The sequence below is a fragment of the Pristis pectinata genome, chromosome 15, assembly GCF_009764475.1.
Source record: "Pristis pectinata isolate sPriPec2 chromosome 15, sPriPec2.1.pri, whole genome shotgun sequence".
NCBI classification, from domain to species: Eukaryota; Metazoa; Chordata; class Chondrichthyes; order Rhinopristiformes; family Pristidae; genus Pristis; species Pristis pectinata.
The window spans coordinates 31424792-31450432 of record NC_067419.1 but is presented as its reverse complement, the minus strand read 5'-3'; the positions used below and the strand labels follow the sequence as shown (position 1 = coordinate 31450432).

The 25641-nt window shown below is 38.5% G+C and overlaps 1 protein-coding gene across 3 annotated transcripts in view; it reads right to left on the bottom strand.

Moving 5' to 3' along the window:
- Positions 1 to 11930: 11930 nt before the first annotated feature.
- LOC127578473 (small integral membrane protein 29-like) overlaps positions 11931 to 25641 on the bottom strand; it is a 78518-nt gene continuing 64807 nt past the window's right edge. For 2 of the 3 annotated variants that reach the window (XM_052030545.1, XM_052030549.1), the window contains 3 exons: positions 17662 to 17764; positions 14112 to 14202; positions 11931 to 12968 (listed from right to left, as the gene is read on the bottom strand). In XM_052030545.1, the coding sequence (XP_051886505.1) occupies positions 12922 to 12968; positions 14112 to 14202; positions 17662 to 17764 (241 nt within the window). In that variant the 3' untranslated portion in view covers positions 11931 to 12921. The remainder of the gene's footprint in view (positions 12969 to 14111; positions 14203 to 17661; positions 17765 to 25641) is intronic. The other variant, XM_052030548.1, reaches the window with a different exon arrangement.

Here is a 25641-nt window from a genome sequence, read left to right as displayed (position 1 = left end):
ATCATAGAGTGCCTTTTTTTTTATTGGAAGTAACACTTGAATAGATCACTTGAAATCAATATTGAAACTTAAGGAGTCCTATATTTTTAAAGCCATAGCTATGGCTGATCTCCCTTGGTTTCATAAACTTGGACTCAACCACAGTTTCAGTTTATTGAGGCTGATTTATAGAAGGAACTATCAGTGAATGATTCATTGCAATAAAATTTTATTTTTTTTTACAAGGGAAGGAAATGGTAGGAATGTAGTAATTACAATAAAAATGTACATCCCATGTTATCTATTAAAGAGCTCAGGTATTTGTTGTTTCACATTTCAATACACTACCAATTGGTTAAAGATTCTCTTAAATGTGAGGGAACCACCTTAGAAGTTACTTTTCCCTGGTGCTTGTTTGGGAAAATCAATCAATACTCCCCTTCTTGTTACTGATAGTATTCTATTTGGCATGATCATGCTCAGCTGTGATGCCCCAGTAGTCAAGTAGCTAGCTCCCTCTTACTGAGGGTTTAAGCATAAATAAAAACTAATTCTAAAGGATGCTAGCATACTAATAACATGTTAAACATTTCAGTGTAGAAGAAAAAGATGTAAATAAATAATTTGAAGGGAAGGTATTGGTTATTGACTTCCTCTTTCTGACCTAATACTACTTATTGTTGCTTGGCCAAGGCACCTTGCAGGTCATTGGTACTCTTGGTTCTTCCAATGGCAGACACTACAGTATATGAACAGCAGCTGAGGGATGTTGTGCATATTTTCTGTCCCTCTAAGCAGTGAAAGCTCAGTTCTTCCCCCTGGTGGCACAACATGATGACAAGTTTGAAAGGTGCACCATGCTCCTCCATTAATTCAATTTTGAAAGCAACTTCTTTTTAACTTGGCTGTAAGAGTGAAACAAAATCCTAGAAGGTCCATGGATAACTGATATTAACTTGGCTTTTGCCATGTCAGATGGAGATACCTTCAGCCATACATTAGAGCAATTATTTTGAAAATCCCTACAATAAAACTTGTATTGAGACTATTTAAATGTCACTAAAAAAAAAACAATTTGGAACACTTTTTTTTGCTGTGCAAGCAACTAGGTTTTAAAATATCTGAATTTGATTTCAAATAATCCAGGTTTGAAGGTTAAAAAGCTCAGTGAAGCCTGAATAAGAGAAACAATCCCAACAGTTGAGTCAGTAACATCAAGATGCAGTTGCTGGATTTTATATATGTGAGTGTGTTCCAGTTTTAATATTTATATTAAAAAATTGCTATTTTTTTCCATAGTTTTCTTCTGACTTTTGCAAGGTCTAGATTTTAAAAAGAGCTGCCAATTTAGAGTGAAATCACCCCAGCAATTATCCTTCAATTAGTCACAAAATATGCCTTTTAACGATGGCTAGACTTCCAAGCTTTAAGGGAACAGGTTTTGACACTCAACTTCACCTTGACAACAGGACAATACATTGTGTAAGTGATGTTTAAATCTCTGTAGGATGTATCATCTTTAGACCTCCTGTGAATAATAGCATGGAATTTGTGTTGGTGATCTTTAATTAATATACACAAAAAAAACCTTTGTTTCCATCTACCTTTAACCATTCAATGCTAGGTTAATCAATGTATAAGAAATCATGTGTCATTCAGAACTACATCATATCCTATACATTACCCTGTAAATATCTATTTTGCACTGACCTGACAGGAACATAGGTTTGTCTGTTAGGGCCCATAATCATCAGAAACACAGAATGAGTACATGGACAGGTATCTGTTGATCAAAGAGATTCCATGTGAATTTGTGAAGGGTAGATCATTAACCTAGTGGCATTTTTTAGGACAGCCCTAGCATGCCCTTCAGAGAAGTGATGTGTTTCTCCAGAAGTTCGTTTATAAAAGTTGGCAAAGGCTGTTATTAACAAAGTATATATATAAATATAAAAAAGTTAGTACTTGGCCGGAAAAAGAGAACCAGATTCTCCAAATGGCTGTATGCCAGCACATGACCAACAGTTAATTAGTTGACTGAAGAAAGGTTTGTGGGTGGCCCTATGTTGGATCGTTGGGCATAGACAGACCAACTGGCTGGGAGAAACTGGCAGCTGGACCTTAAGTTCAATGCATAATACATGTTAAATCAGAGAGCCAAATCAGGAAGCTTTCATGTGCAGTAGCATCAAAAGTTAGGGACCCAAAAATTTAGGTATCTGTGTACCCAAATCACTAAAACCTAATGCTCAGATATATAAAAAATGAATAAGAGTGATGCTTCAATTGTACGGAATGTTAGTCTGACTACATCTGCAGCATTGTTTTCAGCTATACAGACCGCCAGTTACATGTGGAGAACAAGCTTAAATTGCAGTCAGACCAATTTGTACATCTGGAGCACCAACTTCAAGCACAACCATCAGCAGTACATATTTAGTCTTACCATAGCTGGAGTATTGTCTTCAGTTGCACAGTGACTTAGTCTGACCACAGCTGGAACATCCTATTGATTTGTACAGAGTCTTGGTTGTGCCCCATTTTCAATTGCATCGTGACTTGGTAAGACCATATCTGGAGCAATATCTTCAGATGAACAGACTTGATCTGGTCACATCTGAAGCACCATAATCAACAGGCCTTTGTTATGCCCTGAGTTCAGCTGTACTGCAACCTGGTCTGTCCCAAGCTGGAGCACCACCTTCAGTTATACAGATCTGCTCTGACTACATCTGCAGCCCCATCTTTAACAGTACAGAGACTTGGTTATGACCCATCTGGAACACGGTCTTCAGTCATACGGAATTTTGGTTACATCACATCTATAGCGTCATCTTCAATTATATTGAACCTGGATTTAATCACATCTGGACCACTGTCTTCCTTTTTGGACTCAGGTGAGAAATAATACAAAAGTGAAGTACTGTGGATGCTGAAAACCAGAAATAATAAATAGAAAATATCAGAAATACTCGGCCACCATCTCTGGATATAGAAAGAGTTAAAGTTTCAGGTGAATGACATTTCAGCAGACCTTTCATCTGTCTTGCTCCCTGCAAATGTTGCCCAATCTGCTAAGTATTTCCAGCATTTTCCTCCTATATTTCAGGTGATATATATTGGCCTCCAAGGGGATGCATATAGATCTGTCAACATTATATTGAAATAGTTAATATATTTCATAACATTTTAGGAACAGAAGCCAAGTTTAAAAGATAGATACATTGCAACCATTTCCTTTGATGAAATAATCCATTTCAACAGGATATAATTGTAAATTTGGAACAAGGACAGTTTGTAAATTAAGTCAGGAAGTTCCTTCTCACACAATGGTTAGTGGAAATCCAAAATGCTGTGGAAGATGAGGCATTTGAAACTTTCAAGACAGTCAATTGATTTTGTTGGGTTTGGAACCAAGTGATTTGGAACAAAAGTGTGAAATTGGAATTGAAATACATTCACAAGTACAATCAAGCTCAATCTTCAGCGCCTGAAATGTCTACTTCTAGTTCCTATGTCTCCACTGTTCAGAGATTGCAAAGGAAGACAGCTGGAAGAGGGACTTGTGTAACTACTTTTGGAGCACAGTGCTGCACAAGTCTTGTCAAGCAAGAGTATCTTGATAAGTTTTTAGTTATTTTTGCAGGCAGCACATTGACCATCTATTCTCAATACTGTGGAAGACCTCCTAGGTCACCCGTTGCAAAACTGATTCAGCTCACCGAGAGAAGCAGACAAGTGTGCCTATTAAATGATAATGACTCCAAGGCTGCCGGTAGTGTGGTGAAATATGTCAGCTCTCCAATGCAATGGTGACAAGCTGTACAAGCCCCTCTGTTTTCAAATGTAGCAATAAACTTGCATACAATTAATTGCTGCAAATATAATAAAATGTCTGAAATTTCAACTGTTTTGCAGGTTCACGCTTTTGAAGGAGCTGCAGCATCAATGATTTCACAGAAAGGAGTAGTGGCTGCCAAGATCCACGAGGTTTAGTTTCCGGAGGATTGACAATGATTAATGCTTTATTTTAAATGCCCAATACTTTTTAACCTCTTTCAGCTCTGAAGTCTCATTTAAAAATACATAGGCCCAACTTTGCTGGGTTTTGCCATCCAGAATTGTCAACTTCTCTCAGTGTGTCAATGAATTTTGGGACACTTGTACAAGTGTGGAAAATCCAAACCAATTGGCTGAGCTCTGCTGGTGATTTCCTGGCTGCACTCCATGACTGGACTCCTTGTGGAGCCCAACAGTAGGACAAGGGCTTTCTGAGTTTCTCCACCATTGATGAAGAGAATATGCACACGGATCCCGCACCAGGCAACTGTGGGACTGCAAGGAAGACCATTAAGAATAAAATTAATATTCTTAATTACTTTGTTTGGTTGAATATTTTGTTATTTATCATTTGATTAATATTTTAAATTTTAGTAATTATTAGATTTTAAGATGTTTTAGAGTGTTAGTTTTACTCTCCATCAAAAATTTACAGAGGTGTTTCAGGGATTATACTGGTGCATCCATATTATCACTTTACATTATTCAGGGCCCCACCGCTTGGCTCCAGGAAAATCTGGATCTGTATAAAGTTAGAATTTTAGGGCTGGAAAGCAGAAATGGAAAACAGTTTTGCAGAAGCTGTGATAGTGGTGAAACAGCTGCTGAATGCGGGTTTTTACACAGCCACCTGTTAAGCATGGTTAATATAAAGACTGCATCAAGCAGAGATTTCTGCTACCAGATTAAATTTCCTAATTAACTGCTTATTTTTTTTAAAACCTAGGAATGTCAGGCTTGAAGAATAAAATTTCTGATGGCTTCTGCAGGATGGAAAAATTAAACATTGTTGACTACTTGCAGATGGGTTAGTCTTTAATTAAATATGATAATGTATGGAAGCAAAGTGGTCAAATTACTGGACCAGAATCCTGAGGCCTAGACAAGTGACAGAGATTCAGGATCAAATCCCACCAATGTAACTGGGGTATTTAATATAAGGGAATTAAACATAATCAAAAACTAGTGTCAATAATGGTAATGATGAGACTGCTGAACTGCCATAAAAATCTAATCTTCCATCTTTAACTTGGTTTGGGATAATACTGAATGCACATTTCATGTTCTTTTCATTTTGCACTGTTTATAGAAATGATTTTCACATTGTGTGCATTTTTCCACATACACAGAGCACTTCATTTTCAGCCACTCATGTTGCTGTCCACAATACTTGGAATAACTAAGCTACCATGACTGCACTCTCCATTTTCTGCCTTTTGTGTCATGCTTCACTGCATGTACTTCCTGCTGTTGGCCATCCAATATTTCTAGCCTGGTTTTTCATAACTCTGCAGTTTTTCAAGTCTGTATCCACTCTTCTATTGCTAACTCTATCCTGCACTGATTGTTCCCCAAGGCTGGACTCTTGGATTTCACAAATAATCCAATCTCTGATTATCTGTAATTTTCTGCTCACAGTCTTAACTCTGTTAAGTATCAAAGGTTTCTCCCTGCTTCTGGTTGAGTGTAAAAAACCAGTAACAGTCAACTGCTTCATTGCCAGGTGGGTTACAATGTGCCTATAATGAATCCAGTGCATTTTCTAGGGGCTCATTTGAGGATTTTATGATATCACACAATTTTTTCTCTCTCGTTCTCTGACCAGTCACATACAGTAACATCTTTACATCAGTTTGCTCTGATTTATCTGCATGGCCAGATCAATGTACAACGTCAACTTCTTCTTCCACTCTCTCGTTAGACAAGTTACTTGCCTGGTAATCCAGCCACTCACATGGTATCTCAGTTGAATCACACAGCTTGTTCATGCTGCATATCCACATGCTATTGCTATTGGGAGGGATCCAATTCAAGTATGCCATCTAAACAGAAGTCTCATCAACCAGCTCTTCTGACACCATGTCTTGACAATTCTGGAAAACAGTAATTCAAACCAAGACCTGGGTAACTAAATTAAAAAAAAGCTTGCATTGTCACTGATAACATTCTTCCTATTGTGATTTTTCTAAACAGCAACAGGCAGACTCTTCCACTTTAAACAATATTGCAACAACAACCAGCAACAATCCTTCATGATACAACTTTCATTGCATATGTCACAGCCAAGGTGGCTCCTCTGCCACGAATGCAGTTGACCCTCGGCTTCCATCTGAAATGGCCTAGCGTAGCACTTAGTTCAAGGAGCCAGCAGGAAGTTCCAGCCTGCTCCATGAACAAATATAAAAAAAAATTCAAAATGTTTCCAAGTTACACCTTGTAAAGGAGTCTGGGGTATACGTTGTATAAAATGTCAATGATTTTCATTTAAACAATCTACCTTGAGATATCCAATACAAAATACTATTGACCTCAACCACCATTTGCTCTACCCCTAATTATGCACTCACATAGAGTTTCTGCCTGGTTGAGTAACAACAAAGTGTATAATTTCATCCATGCATTCGCCACTGGAAAAATCAAAAAATAGAAAAAAAAATGAAGATTAATTTAATAAGAAATTGAAAGCAAAACCAATACACCATGCATTGAGCAGCATGCACCAACCACGTAGACTTCATAAGATAGTCTATTTTGAATATGTGAAACTAGTAATACTATATAATTTTTACCGCTCACCAAGATGATGGAGTATTAGTCTGGGGACAGAAACATTTCCTAATTTGAACTGCCATCAGTGTCGATCCCATGTAACATGGGCTAGATGCCATGTAGCACCCTCAGGTATGTCCCTTAACCCAATCTTTAGCAAACTACCTGCTTACTGCACCATTGTTTATTTCCTTCATCATCCCAGCTGTTCTTTTCCTGAATTAACAGCTAAATGCTACCTTCGGTATCCACCACAAACTGCATTCTTTAGCCAGTGGTTCCATCTCCCCTTCCAGCTTACTGAGGACAAATATCAGTCTGGAATGGGTGTGAATTAAATGGCTAGCATAGTAACCCAATATACTCATTTACACCTCAAAAAACAGACAAATAATGGATCATTATATTCAATGAGTTGAGATTTAAGAATAGGTAACACATTCACATTGAAGCTTGACATTTATAGTAATGATGTGTATTTATGCAGGATTTTTAATATAGCTTCACATCCCAAGATGCTTCACAAGTATATTAGCAAATCACAGCCACAGAAAGCATCGTTGGGCAGACTAAGTCAAAGATAGGTTTTATGGAGGGTAAAAATAGGAGGTAGAAAGCCAGAGGTCATTGGAGGGAGGCCATTCTAAGTGCCTGGGACTTATCACTGGAAAACACAGTACTAGAGTGATTTAAACTGGGAGTTTAGGTGTTTTACAACCATTTTATAATGGGTGCTTAGAGTAATTATAGTCATCAAAGCTTGGTCTCCCAAATGTTATCTAAGATAATGTTAATCTCCAACCATTTGTTCTCTTAGAAGTGGCAGTCATCTTCCATTAAGTACATTCCCATAAAGATCTTGAACACACATTTTAAGGAATAGTTGGTATATTTCCCCATTAGTGTCCAGTTCTTTAAGTACCTCCCTACACTTGAATAATGCTTTGAAGGATTTCTGGTGACGGGATTCAGAATGGGCATTTGCTATGGATTTTTTGTATTGCAGAGTGTTGAATTGCCAAGTAACTACCTTTCCTGGTGTTTACATGAGTGTAAAGCTCATAGTAAAGATGCTTACTCAATGAAAAAAGTAATTCCCACAAATCACAGCACAGCCAGCATAAAAACAGTACTCAGAATACTCAGCATGATGTTGTCTCAACCGTGTTTCAACCCACTTGGCTAAATGCCATCTCATTTAGTATGGAGCGGCAGCCAAACTCAGACATGGTGGTAAGCACCAGGGAGAAGCTATTCCCAAGGCAGATTTTGAGTGGTGTTTGCATTTTGGGAGTTGATGTCAAAGTTCTTAATGTCACTCTGACACAGACAAAACTAAGATTTATAGGAGTGGAGGAAACCTTAACTGTGCATGACCAGTGAATTACTGAGCTGGGGGCCACTATGGAATACCTTGCTGAGGAGGAAAAACTAAGATAGCTACTAAGTTGAATGATCTGGAAAGAGCAAAGGATACAACTTGTAGGTATTTGGCATACCAGAGGATCAAAGGGTCATGATACAGGTTTTTTTCATTCAGGAAACTATTTTAAGAACTTAGACATACCAACCAAAAATGTTCCTTAACATTTGAGGGGAAAGGAAAACAGATACTATTTGCCTCAGAGACTTAAACCAGAATGTTTCTTTATTTTTAGAACTTCAGAATGTAGTCACCATTTAATGGATAAGCCAGATCTTCCATTTCACAGTGAATCAGTATGTAACATCACTAACTCAGTAAAACCTGATAAATAGAATTGCATACAAATATATTAATTAAAATATTCAAAATTACATTGGTCCAACTAATAATTAAATAGATTTTCATGCTTGCTACAGCTCGATTAACCGAGAAACAGAATCATTTGGAAATACAAGAAAATTCATACAGAAACCAAATGGGACTAAATAAATGCAACCTCTTCTCCTCTTACGTTTCATTTCACTAAATTGTATGAGGCTTAAAGTTTTTGAGGGCAACTCCAAGAGTTGATAAAAGCACAGAACTAATTTTAACCAATTTATTTCATAATGGAAATAGAGAGTTGAAATCTTAAAGGACCATCGAAAGTGGCCACATCCTAACCAAAAGTGACTTAACACAAAACCATTAAAAGAAGCATAAAATCGCAGTGGACACAGCCGGACAAAACGAAAACTGACCATGTTATTTTGGCCTCATGAAAATAAATGCACAGTTACTTAGTATGAAAACAGTATGATGTGAATGCTAAAGAGCAAAGTCATTTTTATGACTTGTTTGTATGAAAGGAAACATAAGAGGAGTCTTACCATTCCATTTCACACAACTCCGTTCAGGAATTGTGGCTATTTTCTTTCCTCCTCTTCCTTTCTTTCCACTCTTGGAGGCATTAATTCCTTCGGTAGTAAGCCAGACTCACTACCAAGCCAGCTCTACCTTGTAGAAGGGGTCATCATCCACGTTGACATTTGACTGTCAGCATGGCACTCAGTACAACTGACATTGTATGCTGCTCTCTCGAACTATGTGGACTTCTCACAAGAGAAACTGTTCAGCAAACATAAATGAGAACATTAGTGCCTAATTTGGGTCACAAAATGTAATTGCATAACCACCACAAGTTATCCATATTTTTGTAATCTGCACTAACGACTCTTCAATACTTTAAAGGTAACCAAGAAAATACTTAATTTGCATCTGGGCTCATCTCATTAAGAGATTTTATTCCACAGCACAATGAATATGCAGAATTGCAGTTATGATTGAAGTCACAATTCAACTTATGCAAGTTACCTTTAAGATACAAAATAATGGGCAAATTCTACCCCACTATTTTCTACAGGTCATTTCTACTTATCCTGTAGTATCATAACCATTTGGTCTTGGCAAAATCCCCGATGGATTTATTTTACCAAGCCTTCCCAGACTTCTTGTTCCAAAACAATTTACTTGGGTGTCTGTATTAGACTGGGAGTGAGAATTTAGGAAGTAAGGTGGCAGGTGTAATGGTTAATTCTTGCTGTGCACAACTGGAAAAGAAGCCCTCCTGCTGGACACCAGGACTAATAACTAACACATCCAATGTGAACAAGCACTGATAACTGAAGCACATTTGTATGACTTTATCATATCCCTTTTTTTTAAATGTATGAATGTGTATTGCTTTAAAACATAACATTTAAAGGCATTCTTGTAATCTGTGGAAAATGGTCAAATGTCTCCCGAGACATGAAATGAGATTGAATGTTAAAGTCTGCTTTACTCACCTTCTTACTGGAAAATTCAATCAGAGCAGCATAACTATAAGTTTAAAACACACTTTAATTCCAGAAACAATCAATGCTGGCTAATCATTTGATTCATTATATAAATATAATAATATACACATAAATTTTGCATAAACACCTGTGTAATTCATACACAAATGCATCTACAGAATCCATAAAATATTAAAATTACCTTACTTTTTTCCCAGAATGCTAATTCCTGATGACTTATTTTGACACACATTTATTTCCAAAGTTCTATTATAAATTCCAGGTTCCACACTTAAAGATGTTAACTGACCATGTAAATTTGTCAGTCAAATTGCATTTTACTGCAATGAGGGCAGGATAGAGTTTCAATTTGTCATCACAGAACTATTGAGAAACTCCAGTTCTCCAAATAACTATTTCTTGAGTTAATTAATGGTTGCAAGTTTGTATTTAACAGTAAATGTTAATAATAAGGATAGAATGTATGACTTTAATCTAGGGATTGAATTATGTTGATATGACCTAGTCCAATTATCTTTGCTCCCTGGCTCCACCAGGTGTGTACCCTTGGTCTTGATCCTATTGTAGATCAACCCAGAAAAGAAATTACAATATACTTCTAGTAGTACCCCTTTAAAACTGAATTATGCACTGATTTCAAATGAAAATATTAAGGAACTAAATAATTCTGTATAAATAAAATATGAAAGAGTAACTTGTGAGTATACTTTGGGGATTATTTGCTTGACTGGGTTATGCAAGGTCATTACTTAATCACACATTTTTAAATCGCACTTTTTTTTAAACTTTAAGGTTTATGCTGAGACACCACTTTTTAAACAATGGTCTCTTTTTATGAGTGCATTGATAAGACTAGCCAGCTGTTAGTTCATGCCCTGCACTGACAGTAGTTAAGAACGATGCAGCTGCTTAAAATGGGAGAAGAACATAAACTTTTTCTTAAAAAATATCTAATTATTCATGATATACCAATGCATTTTATTTGACTACACTGGAACTAAGAGGCTACAACTTTCAGGTAAAAATAAACAGTACAGCGTTCATTTCTCTAGAAAAGAACAACCAGAGAGATGAGCTGATAGAGATGCTTTAAATTATGTAGGCATTTGGTAGGATGGACATCGAGATATTTCCACAAGTGAAATAGATCAAATAGTAGGCTTTAAATAAAAGACATTCACCAATAAATAATTCATGAGAAATTAATTTAAGCAGAGAGAGAGGTAAATATGAAACTCAGTACTTGGTCTGTTTTAGATGAATAACACAGGTTATTTTGAAGGGAAAGGGAAGAATATGCTCCTGTGTTACATGAAGCAGTGTTGAAAGAGACTCACCTAGAGCATAATCCATAGCTGAACCTCTACCTGTTGGGCTGAATGGCCTGCCATTCTTCTGCAAAATGTAATCTTACATTGACACAAAGATGATAAAAGCAAATTAAGGAAGCTGGTGACCTGACCATATCCTGCAAGACCTTTGTGCATATTTCCACTTCCAGAATTATTAGCTTGAGTAGTCATACCTTGACATGAGTGCTCCAAAGGAACCTGGAAACATCTCTGATTACCATGAAAAGTATGGACTTTTTGAAACAATGTACACAATTGCACAATCTGACAATTCCACTAAACTCCCACCCAACAACCTTCTACTTTCTCCTCTTCCCATTTGAAAGGAATAGCTCCCTCTGGGGTCACATGTGTGCAGATATCAAGTTGAATTTCTTTGAATTCAATGGATTGTTCTGTGGTCATTGGATACCCTCCATTATCTCTTCAAAGAGGCTATACAATGAATGTAGGAATTTGACAATGGAAATATTATACACGTTAAAATCTTATTTACTAGATACGCACACACAGATTTTTTTTCCAGAAGGGACTACTGCTTTGTATGGAGAAGCTCTGGCTGACTTATTCCTCTTGGAGTCTAAGGGAGTCCAACCGGAGTGCTCTATTTCCAACCTAGGTTGTGATCAAACAACCAGTAGCAGAGATAGGTCATAGAGCTAATTGCTTCTTTTTACAGTTATTTCATTCAGTTATTGCTATCATTAGCATAAAACCACAAGTAGTGACTTATATGAAATATGTTTATTGCATTCAATTACATTCAATGCAGTAATAAGTGATCCAACCCATTAGCTCAACAATTACTGAGTTAAGCCATAATAGCTACCAACAATGACTGAACCCACCCGCACTACCACCTTACATTTAATACATTTCCTGAGCACTCAGAAAACAATAATGATCCAATAATTATGGATTATTCATTTTTATGTGACCTTCAAAACACTTTCTATTGCCATTCAATATAGACCTCCTTGTGGCATGCAGTCTTTTTTCTCCATTAAGGCACATTTAGTAAGATTACAAATACAGAATCAAATCCACCAACTGGGAAGTGGAGTGGCATGAATATCACTGAATCACTTGAGGGGAGTTTACAGAAAGAAACTTTCACTCAAGTTCTTTTAAAATTTGCAATGAATGAGACTCAATAAAGGGAGCAAAGGAATACAGAATGAATTTAAATATCAATAAATATCCAAAGCATGATTTTGCATTGTGGATGTACCTCAAAACAATTCAGTTTCTGTTTGTACTCTTATTTCTTGCTCATTGCCTTTTTTCAATGTTAAAGCAATGTATTTTTTGAAATGTCTTCTTATTGGTAAATTAATGAATTAATCCTTGATCAGAACACCAAAAATGTATTTATCAGTTTCAGATATGTGAATATTCATTTAAGGTAACTGTCTACAAAAGGCTTCATGCTACATCCGTGGACACTCCACTCAATCTAAACAACTTTCACCAAACTACCAAATTCTTCCTGAAGTAACAAGAATGCACATATATTTAAAGACAAATTCACACATAAAAATCTAACACCATTAATCTCATTTTCTTAATTTCATTTCTAGTCAATTCACAAATATAATGTTGAAAGATCCAGCTTTGCAACAAAAACACAATGCCACAATCTGAAAATTAGTTCAAAAATAATTATTGTTTCAGCTGTTCAATTCTACCATGGGATAACCTCTTCTGTATCTGTGTTTCACTGTCCACTCTCAGTCTTCAAAACCTGTTTCTCGTCTAGTGCACCTGTGGAATAAATATATTATAAATATACAATGTATATATAGACAAAATTGCTTTTCATTTTGACGCAATACAATTACTTACATTAATAAACAGTTTCAAAGCTGCCAGTCAGTCTCCTGTGTGACACAAAGTGGTTACGGTTCATGTGCAACCAATAATGTTGGCAAAATAGTTGACCATTGCTGAGTCCAATGCTGATGTCACCCAAGATCGAGGAAAAATGTATTTTCCTGAGGGAGCAGGGGTGGCTAGAAACTAATCAGGGAGCAGCTGGTATTATATTATTTAATGCAATTGTGGAAGCCAGTGATGGCATCCCCATTTCCCACAGTTAAAATCAAAAATCTCAATACAAATAGCATCTTGAAAATATGTCTCAGCTACTCACTGAATAAATATACAGCCATTTGTTGAAAGCATTCTCCTTGCCACCTACATTTGACAAATCTTCACCAGTCTTTTCCCTACTCTGAAATTCTAGCCCCATTACAGACAAACATTTTACCTTTCCATATGTCCCACTGACTGGTGTTCTTGGCCAACCGCTTCCTCATACTCTTCTCCCAATACATCCCCTATCTTGTCACTTAATCATCTCTCAAGCATTCTTTTCCTCCCTTTCCTTATCTCTCCTAGCCAACCTCCCCTCCAGCTGCAGCTCTTTCCTTTTCTTTTCCCCTCCATAACCTTTTCCGCTTTGACAACCTCTTCCTCCTCCTGTCTTTCAACCCAGCCATCCTCCTCATCAGCCACTTCTTCTCCATCTACCCTACAAGCTGCCTCTTCCTTCCTGCTCCAGCTCTTTCCCAGCTTTCTGCAACTCCATAAATAGGTTTGGAGCTGTAAGTGTCATTTAAAAGCATTCTTGGTGGCTTTTCCATCATCATGTTCCTGATTACTTATGAGGTTATTGGGTTAGTGATTCCTTGATTCTTTTGTTTCAAATACCTGAGCTTTATTCCATATTTCTAAGAGGTTAATGATATGGAACAGCTTGACTAGGAGGGCAATTTGATATTTCCTGCATCAAGAACTGGTATCTTAAATTGACTGCAGCAACAAGCAAAATATGGTTGCATGTTTATTAGATAGGTGTTGTGCAGATTTTTTATGCTTGTGAGTTCTTAGAAAATTTTGATTCACCTGTTTCTTGATTACCAATACCCGTATCAGAACTGGAGGCACAGTTCACATTCTGTCGTGTTTCTTTTTCAGCTGAAAGTTCATAATTATCCTAAAAGAATGGAAATTTAAAAACTAAATAATGTTCACAGGAAAGGTTAACAAGCTGATATTTTATTGTGTAATATGAATCATTCATAGGAAACATTTTCAAAGAGAAAATATGGGAAAGTGCACAGTGAAACTCAAACCCAGGAGAGGGTTCCCCTTATCCACACCAGCTTCCACGTTTAACAGCTTCCTGTGCAAATGCAGGCAATGGAGTACCTGCCCTTTTACCTCTCTCCTTGCACTCTGGCCTCAGCTTCCCACAGTTCCACAGGAATCAATGTAAACTCGAGGACCACTCATCTTCTTAAAAAAAGGAACTTTACAGACTGCTGAACTTAACATTGAGTTCAACAATTTCAGATAATCAGCATCTCTAGTACTTTTCTGCTTTTGTTTCCTTTCCAGTAATTTCTTTTAGTATTCTCTCCTTCTCTCCCACATTTTTCTGAGTATTAAACTTACTTTAGCTCCAACATTCTCCAGACTTGATGTAAGATTATCAACCTGAAACATTAACTCTTTCCTTCTGTTTGCCTCTCCTTGGATGCTCCTCAGAACTTCCCTCCAGTATGGAAAATGGAATGGAGCTAATTTGCAGGATGAATGGAAACAATTTAACCATTATTGCCTCCATTCCAGAACGAAGATCACACCAACCTCAGTTGCAGAACTGAAGTAAACAGATAATACTTGCATATGTGCACACGCAGTGGTTAAGTTCTAAGTATCATTGACTCACACAAGAAAGAATGGGACTTGCACTAAACATCTGTGAAACAAAGGTTATCCAGCAACCTGATCCAGCTGCACATCTCCAGTATCCTTCACAATAAAGATCCACAAAGAAAGCCGAGAAAATGTGGATCACTTTCCATATCTACAATGCACCATCACAAACTCCGGCTGACTGAAGAAAAGAATGATCAAAGATCAAGACCTGGTACTAAGCTCATGGCCTACTGGAGTGCAGTGATTCCCACCTTCCTGTACACTTGTAGACATAGATTACCTAAGAACTGGAGAGGCACCACCATCGTTGTCTCTACAAATCCTAGACAGTATTGGTAGTGCTGCTCAGCAACACCAACTTCTGCTCAACTGATGGCAGAGTCTGAGGGCCCCACATTGGGCTAAACAACCAGTCTACAGAATTGGAACGGAAGCAAATCATGCTCAACACAGAGGACCTGGAGAAGATGAAAATTAAGCAGAGCAGGAAGAATTTATGAGCAGAAGCCTAGGAACAGGTTGCTATTTGTCTCCTTGATCAGAAAAAGTATAAGCCACAAAAAAAATAAAAGATGAACAAAAGAACAAATAGATTCAATCATAAAAGGACACTCATTGCTAAACTATTCATTATTCCATTTAAATAGGCAGAGTACAAAGATGATAGTAAAGATGAAAAAAGTCATATATAAAGCGTGTCAAGCAACATCTGTGTAGAGAGAAGCGGTTGATATTTTAGGACTATGATCTTTCATTTATTTTTTATATTATGAAGCTAAAACACAAATTAACCCAAATATCTAGGTTACCCTATCATAAAAACGAAAGTATTGGGGTGGGAAGAGGAACAATAAATTTCTCCACCCACTCCACTGTGTCACGATAAAGGATAGCTTGTAGAAAATCTCGTTAGCAAGCAGAAGAGTTAAGTAACAGCGGCTAATGACTGGGAGTAAATTAGAGCTGGGAAAACCAGTATTTTCTGGGGCTTGAGAGAACAAAAATCAGAGCCAAGGTTTCTAGGCCTTTGATAGAAATTATGCTTCTAGTAGTTGGGTGATTAAAGAATAGAAACACTTTAAATTAGTCAGCTGAGGGAAGTGAATAGATTATTAAGCTAAATGTTGTGAATCAGTTAGAGGTGCTTGCTTCTGATATTATTCCAGTTTTTTTGGTCCTTTTTCTTGACCCATGCTAGATCCACACTACTTCAACATTAAACCTTAGATCCCAAATGCTGAGAAGAGGCAACTTTCTTATACTGATTTCAAAATCATCCCTTAAATAAAAGTATCTTTTTTTAAAAATAGTATGTATTCATGTGTTACTTAAGATATTCATGTGTTACTGAAGATACAGCTACAGAGTCTTCTTCATACTTGAAGCCCCCTTGTGGTAAATGGGTCGTACGTGGTCGTAGTTATACCTTTGGAGAAAAGGGTTTTAAGACTGATTTGTAAAAGGTGAAAAACCATAAAGAAAGAAAACTAAAGAAATTTGGGATTGAGTGAGAATAGATTTGGTGACTCAGGGAGAGAATCATCAGGACTAACCTAAATGAGCTAAATGGCCTATGAGTAAGATTCTATGATTCTAAGTTAGAGGATGCTATCTTCATCAAGGGCATGTTGATACTAAGGAGGAGGGGAGACAGTGGGTGTTTTGAAAAACGTTAAGGTGGATAAGTCCCCAGGGTCTAATGGAATCTGTCCCAGGATACTGAGGGAGGCAAGGGAGGAGACTGCTGAGGCCTGGACAAGAGATCTTTTTATCTTCTTTAGCCATGGGTGTAGTGCCAGAAGACTGTAATGTTCCGCGTGCACGCCGATGCCTTTGTTTTTGCTGGTCTTCTCCACGTTTTCTTTATTCTGAGGCATCAGCTCCTTCTAGTATAGTTCCATGTATTGCCATCTGGTATCAAGTTTCTATGGACAGTGGAGACACAAGAAGCAGCAGATGCTGAAGCCAGGGACAGGGACGGGGATGGTGGTTCTAGGGACAGTGGTTCCCAGCCATTTTTAAGGAAATACCTTTGTCACATTGACAGGAAAACAGTCCCCACCATTAGTGTCTCTTGATATTATGGGTCATTCCTGTTAAGGAGCAGAAGCTGTCTCATGGATTCCTGGGACTGCTAACAGCACTATAGCCAATTATATTTTTAATTTAATTTTATTGAGAACTTACAACTAAATTAACTCAATATTATTGAAGCCATCCAACCCCCTTTAATTGTTGGTGCTCTCTATGGTGGTTATGAACCCAGGATGAGCATCACTGAACTGGACGAAACCTAACGCAAGAGCTGAAACAGCAAATGCTGACAGGCTGCATATTCTTGGATGACATCAAAACTCAGATCCTCCAGCATTTTGTGTGTGTTGCTCCCAATCTGTCCTTATCCAGACTTTGTACATGCACCAGGAACTAACTACTGGAAAGCTAGCAGAAGCAAGAACCTTGGCTGACTTCTCCATTTTCTGGTTCACAGGGAAATGTGTCCAACTGTAACAATTTAATTGCAGTTATGGCTGGGATCAGCTAATTTCAGAAACTGGTAATTGTCTGAATTGGTCAGCTTTGTAAAACTTGATACCATATAGTATTTTTGCTTACTGGCTCTTTAGAAGGAGCTTTTTTTTTTAAGAAAAGTTTTCAACAGATTTGGTCATCCTCCACTTGTAATTTATTCCATCATACAAAATATGAATTCTCAACAGGTTATACTTACTTTTATCTCTCCATTAGTATCTATTTCTTCTTCCACATCATTATGATCCTCACTAGGGTCGTATGAATAAATTGGCACCAATTTGTTGCGTAGGTTTTCTAACCTTTGAAACAAAATAAAGGCCTTTTAATATGGATTAACCTTTTAACTATTGAAGCAAGAAATACTTACTAAAGAAAACATTGAATAAAGATACAACTCACCATTATTGTAACCCTCTCAGTTAAGAAATTCTCCTGAGCAAGACTACTGGACCTTGGGTCATTAATTCTTTCATGTTACCTTTTACTTTAGGACACACCTTATTATAGTAGTCAAAACACTTGGCTTCAGTGCACATTCAAATGATGGATCAGCAACAGCTTTTAACCTTTACATTCTCCAATAGTGCTTACGTGAAACAAACTGTAAAAACTTATTTATGTAGACATTTTATTAGGATCTAATCACAGATCCCTTTGTTGAAGAAAATACATAAGCAGGGTAACTATTATCTGTGGGTTTTGAAATACTTTGTTTTCAGAAGACCTTTGAATGCAGATGCAGAGCTAACAAGAAGATCTCTGTGTGTGACCATTTTGGCTCTGAAGGCAGAAATTTAATTGCTGAAGTATCAACATTTGATGATGCATCTGAAGAGGAAATGGAGCAGCACTCACATGAAGTCAAAGAGATGTGAGGTAAGAACTGGAAAGTGTAACTGGAGAAATGATTCTTCATTGTAAAGAAGCTGAAGGCAATTTTGTTAAAAGCTTAGGGGGCCACATTTGTGTGTAGCAGAGACCACACTGAAAAAAACACAGAAACTGAATATAACAGGATAATAAGTAAATAATATTCTTCAGGTGTAGGAAACCTGTTTTAGGTAAATTTCAGCTCAGGATCAATCGAGAGCCAAGACTTCTCCTTACTAGATTTGGCCTGAGTAAGTATCCAGTGAACTGCTGCTGCTTCTTTCAAGGCAGTCTCTTGGATTTGAGACACGAGGGCCTGCAGACGCTGAAATCTGGAGCAACAAACAATCTGCTGGAGGAACTCAGCGGGTCGAGCAGCATCTGTGGGAGGAAAGGAATTGTCGATGTTTTGGGTCAAAACCCTGCAATGTTTTACAGTTTGTAAAATATATTTCACATAAACACTATTAGAGAACATGACAGTTAAAAGCTATTGCTGATCCATCACCCTGCATCCTGATGCAGGGTTTTGATCCGAAATGTCAACAGTTCTTTTCTTCCCACAGGTGTTGCCTGACCCATTGAATTCTTCCAGCAGATTGTTTGTTGCCCTTGGACTTGAGGATGACTTGCTTCCACTCAGCTCTTGTAGTTATGAGGTGGCTGATGTGGGAACTACAGATGTTTCCACAGATGGAGCAGGTGTGTGGATATATGATGACCTTAATGGGATAGTGAATGACAAAAGCACAAGTACAATGCCTCACACAAGAGAGACTGCAGACACTGGAAACCTGGAGCAACACACACAAAATGCTGGAGGAACTCAGCAGATCAGGCAGCATCTATGGAGGGAAATAAATAGTCAATGTTTCGGGCCGAGATCCTTCATCAGGACTGGAAAGAAAGAGGGCAGATGCCAGAATAAAAAGATGGGGGGTGGGGAGGGGGCGGGGGAGGTGAGGTGAGGTGAGGAGAGGAGAGGAGGGGAAGGAACACAAACTAGTAGGTGATAGGTGAGGTCAGGTGAGAGAGAGAAGGTAGGTAGGTGGGCGAGGGGGGAAGTGGGAATGATATGAGAAGCTGGGAGGTGGAAGAGGCAAAGGGCTGAAGAGGATGGAATCTGATAGGAGAGGACAGACTATGAAATAATGGGAAGGAGATGGGGAACCAGACGGAGGAAGGTGTGGGTGATGGGCAGTCGTAAGGGTGGGTGATGGGAAAGAGGAGTAAAGACGACAGAGGAATAAGGGAAAACAAAGGGGGGGGGGAGGGGGGACAGAGGGGAGTAGTTACCGGAAGTTAGAGAAATCCATGTTGATGCTGTCAGGACAGAGACTACCAAGATGGAATACGAGGTGTTGTTCCTCTAACCACTGTCTGGCCTCAACGTGACAGTAGAGGAGGCCGTGGACAGACATATCAGTGTGGGAATGGGAAGTGGAATCAAAATGGCTGGCCACCAGGAGATCAGGGCTGTTACGGCGGATGGAGCTAAGGCGCTCGTGAAAGTACAATGGTTCCTTTTTTTTTTAAAAACCATCGTGAAGTCACAGGGTGTGTCAACTTCTTTAAAGTTGCCCATATATATCATTTCCACCAAATGGAATGCTTGTTCACAGCTCCTGTGCTAAATTGCTATAATCAGCTTGGTTAACTGAATCAATATCATCTACATGCTAAATCACATAATCTATGATATCGCCGAATTGCAATATTAAACAATGCATTGTTAGGGGTGCCATCTTTTTAATGAGATTTTAAGTTGAAAAGATAATTAATTTTCCAAAGATAATTAATTTTCCAAGTACGTGTAAAAGATTCCATAGCAATGCCTCAGGAGTTCTTGCTCAGCCAGAACCACCCAAAGAGATTCTCTGCTGACTCATTTATTTGTTGTTTGAGAATACCATTATGCATAAATTAGTGATCAGATTTACTTACAACAATGGTGACTGCATTTCAAAAGTTATTCACTTGGTATAAAATATTCCTTAACATCCTAAATATGTAATAAAAGCACTATAGGAATACTTTGTTCTTCCCTGTTGGGCAAGGTATCTGCTAACTTTGCCTAAGTTATCTTCCTGTATGCAGGAGACTTGTATATTCGTTTTGGCATCCCTATTTACATGCTTTGGACTTTACTTCTCAGACAGTCTCTTTGCGTGGATGATGACTTGCCTCCATTTTAGTTCTTCGGATTCTCAAGTGGTCACTGAGTTGAATGTGGGACCCCAGACTTTGCTGCAGCAGGAGTAGGAGGTACTTGACAAGTGGGTGGTTTAGGAGGAGGTGCACTCCTTCCACGACTTACAGTTGGCTTCTTTGTTCTCCAGACAAAGATATTCAAGGTTCCCATTGCCCTCCTGATTGTTTTGTCTCCATTTGGAATGACATTGTACTGAGCAATGATGCTGACATTGGTTTGTTTATCCTGCTAGTGGATTTGTAGGATTTCCTAGACTGTGATGATGGTACATCTCCAATGCTTTGAGATGCCTACTGTAGTCCCGGTCCCAGAAGCATTCAGAAAGACAGGGATCACTACTGTCTGATAAATCATGAGCTTTGTGTGGGGTTTGACGTCATGATCTCCAAGCACATTTTTTCCTCAGCCAGCCAGAGACTGCACTGGTGCACTGATGATGGTTGTAAACTTCATCACTAGTGTCTGTCTTCATTGAGGGGTGTTCCCAATATATGAGAAGTGGTCCACATTATCCAGGGGCTCATCATAGACCTTTATTGTCAGGGTCCTTGTTGTGCACCAGGGGCAGGTTGATAGAGAACCATTGTTTTTCAGATCTTTAATATAAGGCCCATTCACTTGTACGCTCAAGTGAATGATTTATAGAGTCATAGAGTTGTACAGCATGGAAAAAGGCCCTTTGGCCTATACTCATCCATGCCAAGCAAGATGTATATTCAAGCTAATCCCATTTCCCAGCATTTGGCCCATATCCCTCTAAACTCTTGTCATCCATATACCTGCCCACATACTTCTTAAATGTATCTGACGTACCTGCCTCGCCCACCTCCTCTGGCAGCTGGTTCCATATATCTACCACCCACTGTGTAAAAAAGTTGCCCCTCAGGTTCTTATTAAACCTTTCACTTCTAACCATAGAACCAAACCATAGAACCATACATTTTGATTCCCCAACCTGGAGAAAAGACTGCTCACCCTATCTATGCCCCTCATGATTTTATATACCACCATGAGGTCACATCTCAGTCTCCTACGCTCCAAGAGTAAAGGCCCAGCTCGTCTAACCCCTCCCTATAACTCAGTCCCTCGAGTTCTGGCAACATCCTTGTAAATCTTTTTTGCACTCTTTCCAATTTAATCTCATCCTTCCTATAACAGGGTGACCAAAACTGAACACAATACTCACCAACATCTTTTACAATTGCAACATAATCTCCCAACTTCTATATTTAATGCATTGACTGATGAAGGCCAGCATGCCAAAAGTTTCCTTTAATACCCTGTTTATCTGTGAGTCCACTTTAAGGGAGCTATGCACCTGTACTCCAAGGTCCCTCTGTTATACAATAGTACCCATGGCCCTTTTGTTCAATGTAAAAATCCTACCTTGATTTGTCCTTCCAAAGTGTAACACTTCGCACATCTGAATTAAATTCCATTTGCTATTCCTCAGCCCGCCTTCCCAGTCAATCAAGATCCCCCTGCAATTCTTGATATTCCTCTTCACTGTCTACGGCACCACCTATTTTAGTGTCATCTGCAAACTTACTAACTATTCCTTGTATTCTCCATCCAAATCGTTAATATACATGACAAATAACAATGGGCCTAGGACCGACTCCTGGGGCACACCACCAGTCTGAGAAACATCCTTCCACCATCACCCTGAGTTTCCTAGCTTCCAGCCAATTTTGTATCCAGTTTGCTAGCTCTCCTTGGATGCCATATGATCTAACTTTCCAGAGCAGCCTACCATGCAGAACCTTATCTGACTGAAATCCATATATATTATGTCTACTACAGTCCCCTTGTCAACTTTCCTTGTCACTTCATCAAAAAATTCAAACTAAATTCGTAAGACAATTTCTCCCACGCATGAAGTCATGCTGGCTACCCCTAATCAACTCCTGCCTGTCCAAATGTAAGTATATCTTATCCCTCAGAATGCTTTCCAGCAACTTACCTATCACGGATGTTAGGCTAACAGGTCTAGAAGTACCAGGTCTATCCTCACAGCCTTTCTTAAATAAAGGCACAACCTTTGCTATCCTCCACTCATCTGGCACCTCGTCAGAGGATAGCAATGTTGCCAATATCTCAGCAAGGGCTCTGGCAATTTCTTCGCTTGCTTCCCATAGTGTTCTTGGATATACTTAGTCCAGACCTGGAGATTGGTCTACCTTCATACATCTTAACATATGCAACGCTTCTTCTACTGTAATGTGGACTGCTCCCAAAACATCTCCATTAACGTTGCCAGATTCTCAAGTCTTCAAGTCTTTCTCCATGGTAAAAACAGAGGAGAAATAATCGTCGAAAACTCTGCCCATCTCCAGCGGCTCCACGCATAGATTTCCATCTTGGTCTTTGAGGGGCCCTACTCTCTCCCTAGTCACTCTTTTCCTCTGAATATACTTTTAAAAGTCTCTTAGGATTCTCCGTAATTTTCTCTGCCAAAGCCATCTCATGCCACTCTTGGCCCTCCTCATTTCCTTCTTGAGTATACTCTGGCATCTTCTATTCACCTCCAGTGATTCACTTGATCCCAGCTGCCTGTATCTGATCCAAACCTCCTTTTTCTTGACCAGAGTTACAATATCCCTTGACATCCAGGGTTCCGAACTCCCAGATTTGCCTTTTACTTTAACAGCAACATGTAGTCCTTGAACTCTTGCTAACTCACTTTTAAAATCTCCCACGTGCCAGAGGTCTATTGGCCTGCAAACAACCTAGCCCAAACAACCTTTGCAAGCTCCTGTCTAATACCGTCAAAATTCGCCTTGCCCCAATATAGAACTCAAACCTGCGGACCAGTTCTGTCCCTTTCCATAATTATGTTAAAACTAACAGAACAATGGTCACTGGTCAGAAGGTGCTCCCCTACCATGAACTCAGTCACTTGCCTTCCTAATTTCCCAGGAGTAGATCAAGCTTTGCCCCCTCCTTGGTAGGGCCCTCTATATACTGCCTGAGGAAACTTTCCTGAACACACTGAATAAAATTCCACCCCATCTAGTGGATCACATGGCAATCCCATCGTGTTAAACGTAACTTGGATTTCAGTCTTTAAAGGTGCACATCTACAAGCATCTTCTGTGTGCGACAGCTTGATGACTGAGGTCAAAGTAGCCTTCATTCTGAAGTGGAGGTGATGCAGGTTGAACAGTTTCCTATTTGTCCTGTCGATCAGATCCACTCCAGCAGGAAGCATTTTGAAGGTGACAGCATTGTGGCTAAAAAGATTGGAAAATGATCACAGCAGCCTGCTGCCATTATTTCTTCCTTTGCTTCACTTATAGGATTGCACTGGCAGAAAGCAGCCCTCTAAAGATCAATCTCACTTGATATCCCACACCTAGACATTTTTTTTCAGTTCCCAGCTATGACATCTAAATCAGCTGTCCTTGTGACACAGTGTACAAGCATTTCATATTATTGTCAGTCCATGCAATGGCAAAGGAGAAATAATCATAAATCACCGCATTAGTCTGCAAGTGCAATACACACCATTTTCTTGGGCAAAAAATTAATAAAATCTGTGAAAGATTTTCAAATGCAAAACAGCTCATAACAAAGTACTTTGCTGATAAGTCACACTCATTACAGAGTATTAATGAGAGCTTATTGGAGCTGTAAAGAGGTCTGTTTCCTAATAATTAAGATTTTTTAATCAGGTAGGAATTAGCATTTTTTCTCATTATGCAGTTTAGCTTAATATTCAGTTAAATTCACATTAAACATGATTTCCTGTGCACGACCAATTTCAACAGGTAGAATTTTTTGTAGTTTATCAAATTCCTGATTTTGTTTCACAAATTTAGCATGATTCATGGATGGGCACATTATTTCTGATAATGCAGACAAGTTTGCACAAAAGCTCTTCATTCATCTTTTATTCTGTCTGCTTTAATACTTGGGCAAAGGAGGAGGAAATACGATTACCAACAGATTTGTTGAAATCAATCAATTATCCTTCCAGATCTGAAAGCAGTTCAAAATAGGCTCAACTCCTTTCATGTAAGAACAAAGAATGTTTGGTGTCTAAAAATACAAAATGCATGCTCATCCACAATATTAATAACTTATGTCTGCACTTTTTACATAAAACTTCTGAATTCTAAATTCCTCCCCATTTCCTAGTCTCTCCAATCTGGACATCACTGCAATTTCTCCACTAAACTATTAAGCAATGCACTTGTGTAGGACAGGAAGTGAGGCCATAAACCCAAAATTAGTAGTCTATATCTTTATGGAAGCCCAAATCAAAACATTATTGATCCCAGATATAGTCTTTAACGCTAGGTACCAGTCTTCTTATTGCTCCATTTTAAAAAAATTACATAGTTTTTTAAAAATATAATTTCACTACTTCTTCTAACCCCATTTTTTTTCCATTCTTTTTCTCCAACTTGCTCCTTTTCTTTCCTCCTCCTACCCTGAAGACAACACACTGGCATAGTGATCACTGGCAACACAAGTGAGATATTTTCATGTGTGTGTCAAATTGATTAATGTCCATGGGTTACTTAATTACATAAGAATCTAAGAAATAGGAATAGTCGATTTGGCTCCTCCTGCCTTCTCTGCCACTCAATAAGGTCTTGGCCAACTGTTAGGTGAAATCACAATCAATGGAGAGAGGTCCTGTCTCACATCCACATGTATTATCCAATAAGAGTTACTGGACAAGTCAGAGATTGAAAAATTAACTGATACTTCCCCTTGTTATTTTCATGACACCAAGCATACCTATAAACAAGGGGAAAATAACACAGTTGTCTCCAAGCCTAAAGTTGAATGCCATTCCAACACAAAATCAAGGCAGATCCATTGATGGTGCTGTATCATCTCAGTATTGTAGCAGAGTGCTGTCTGTCAGATGAGAGAGGAAACAGAAGTTTTCTTAGTTGGTTGGTGTGTGTAAAAAATCCAATGGCACCATTAGATGAGGAATGGGAAATTCTCTCAATAATTTGGACAACAATCCACCCTCAGCCAGGTACCTCGGAGTTCCTTGTACCTCTATGATATGCCTTGGAATGTTCTTCTCTGTTAAAAATTACTATATTAATGAAGTTGGTATGAAGCAATTTT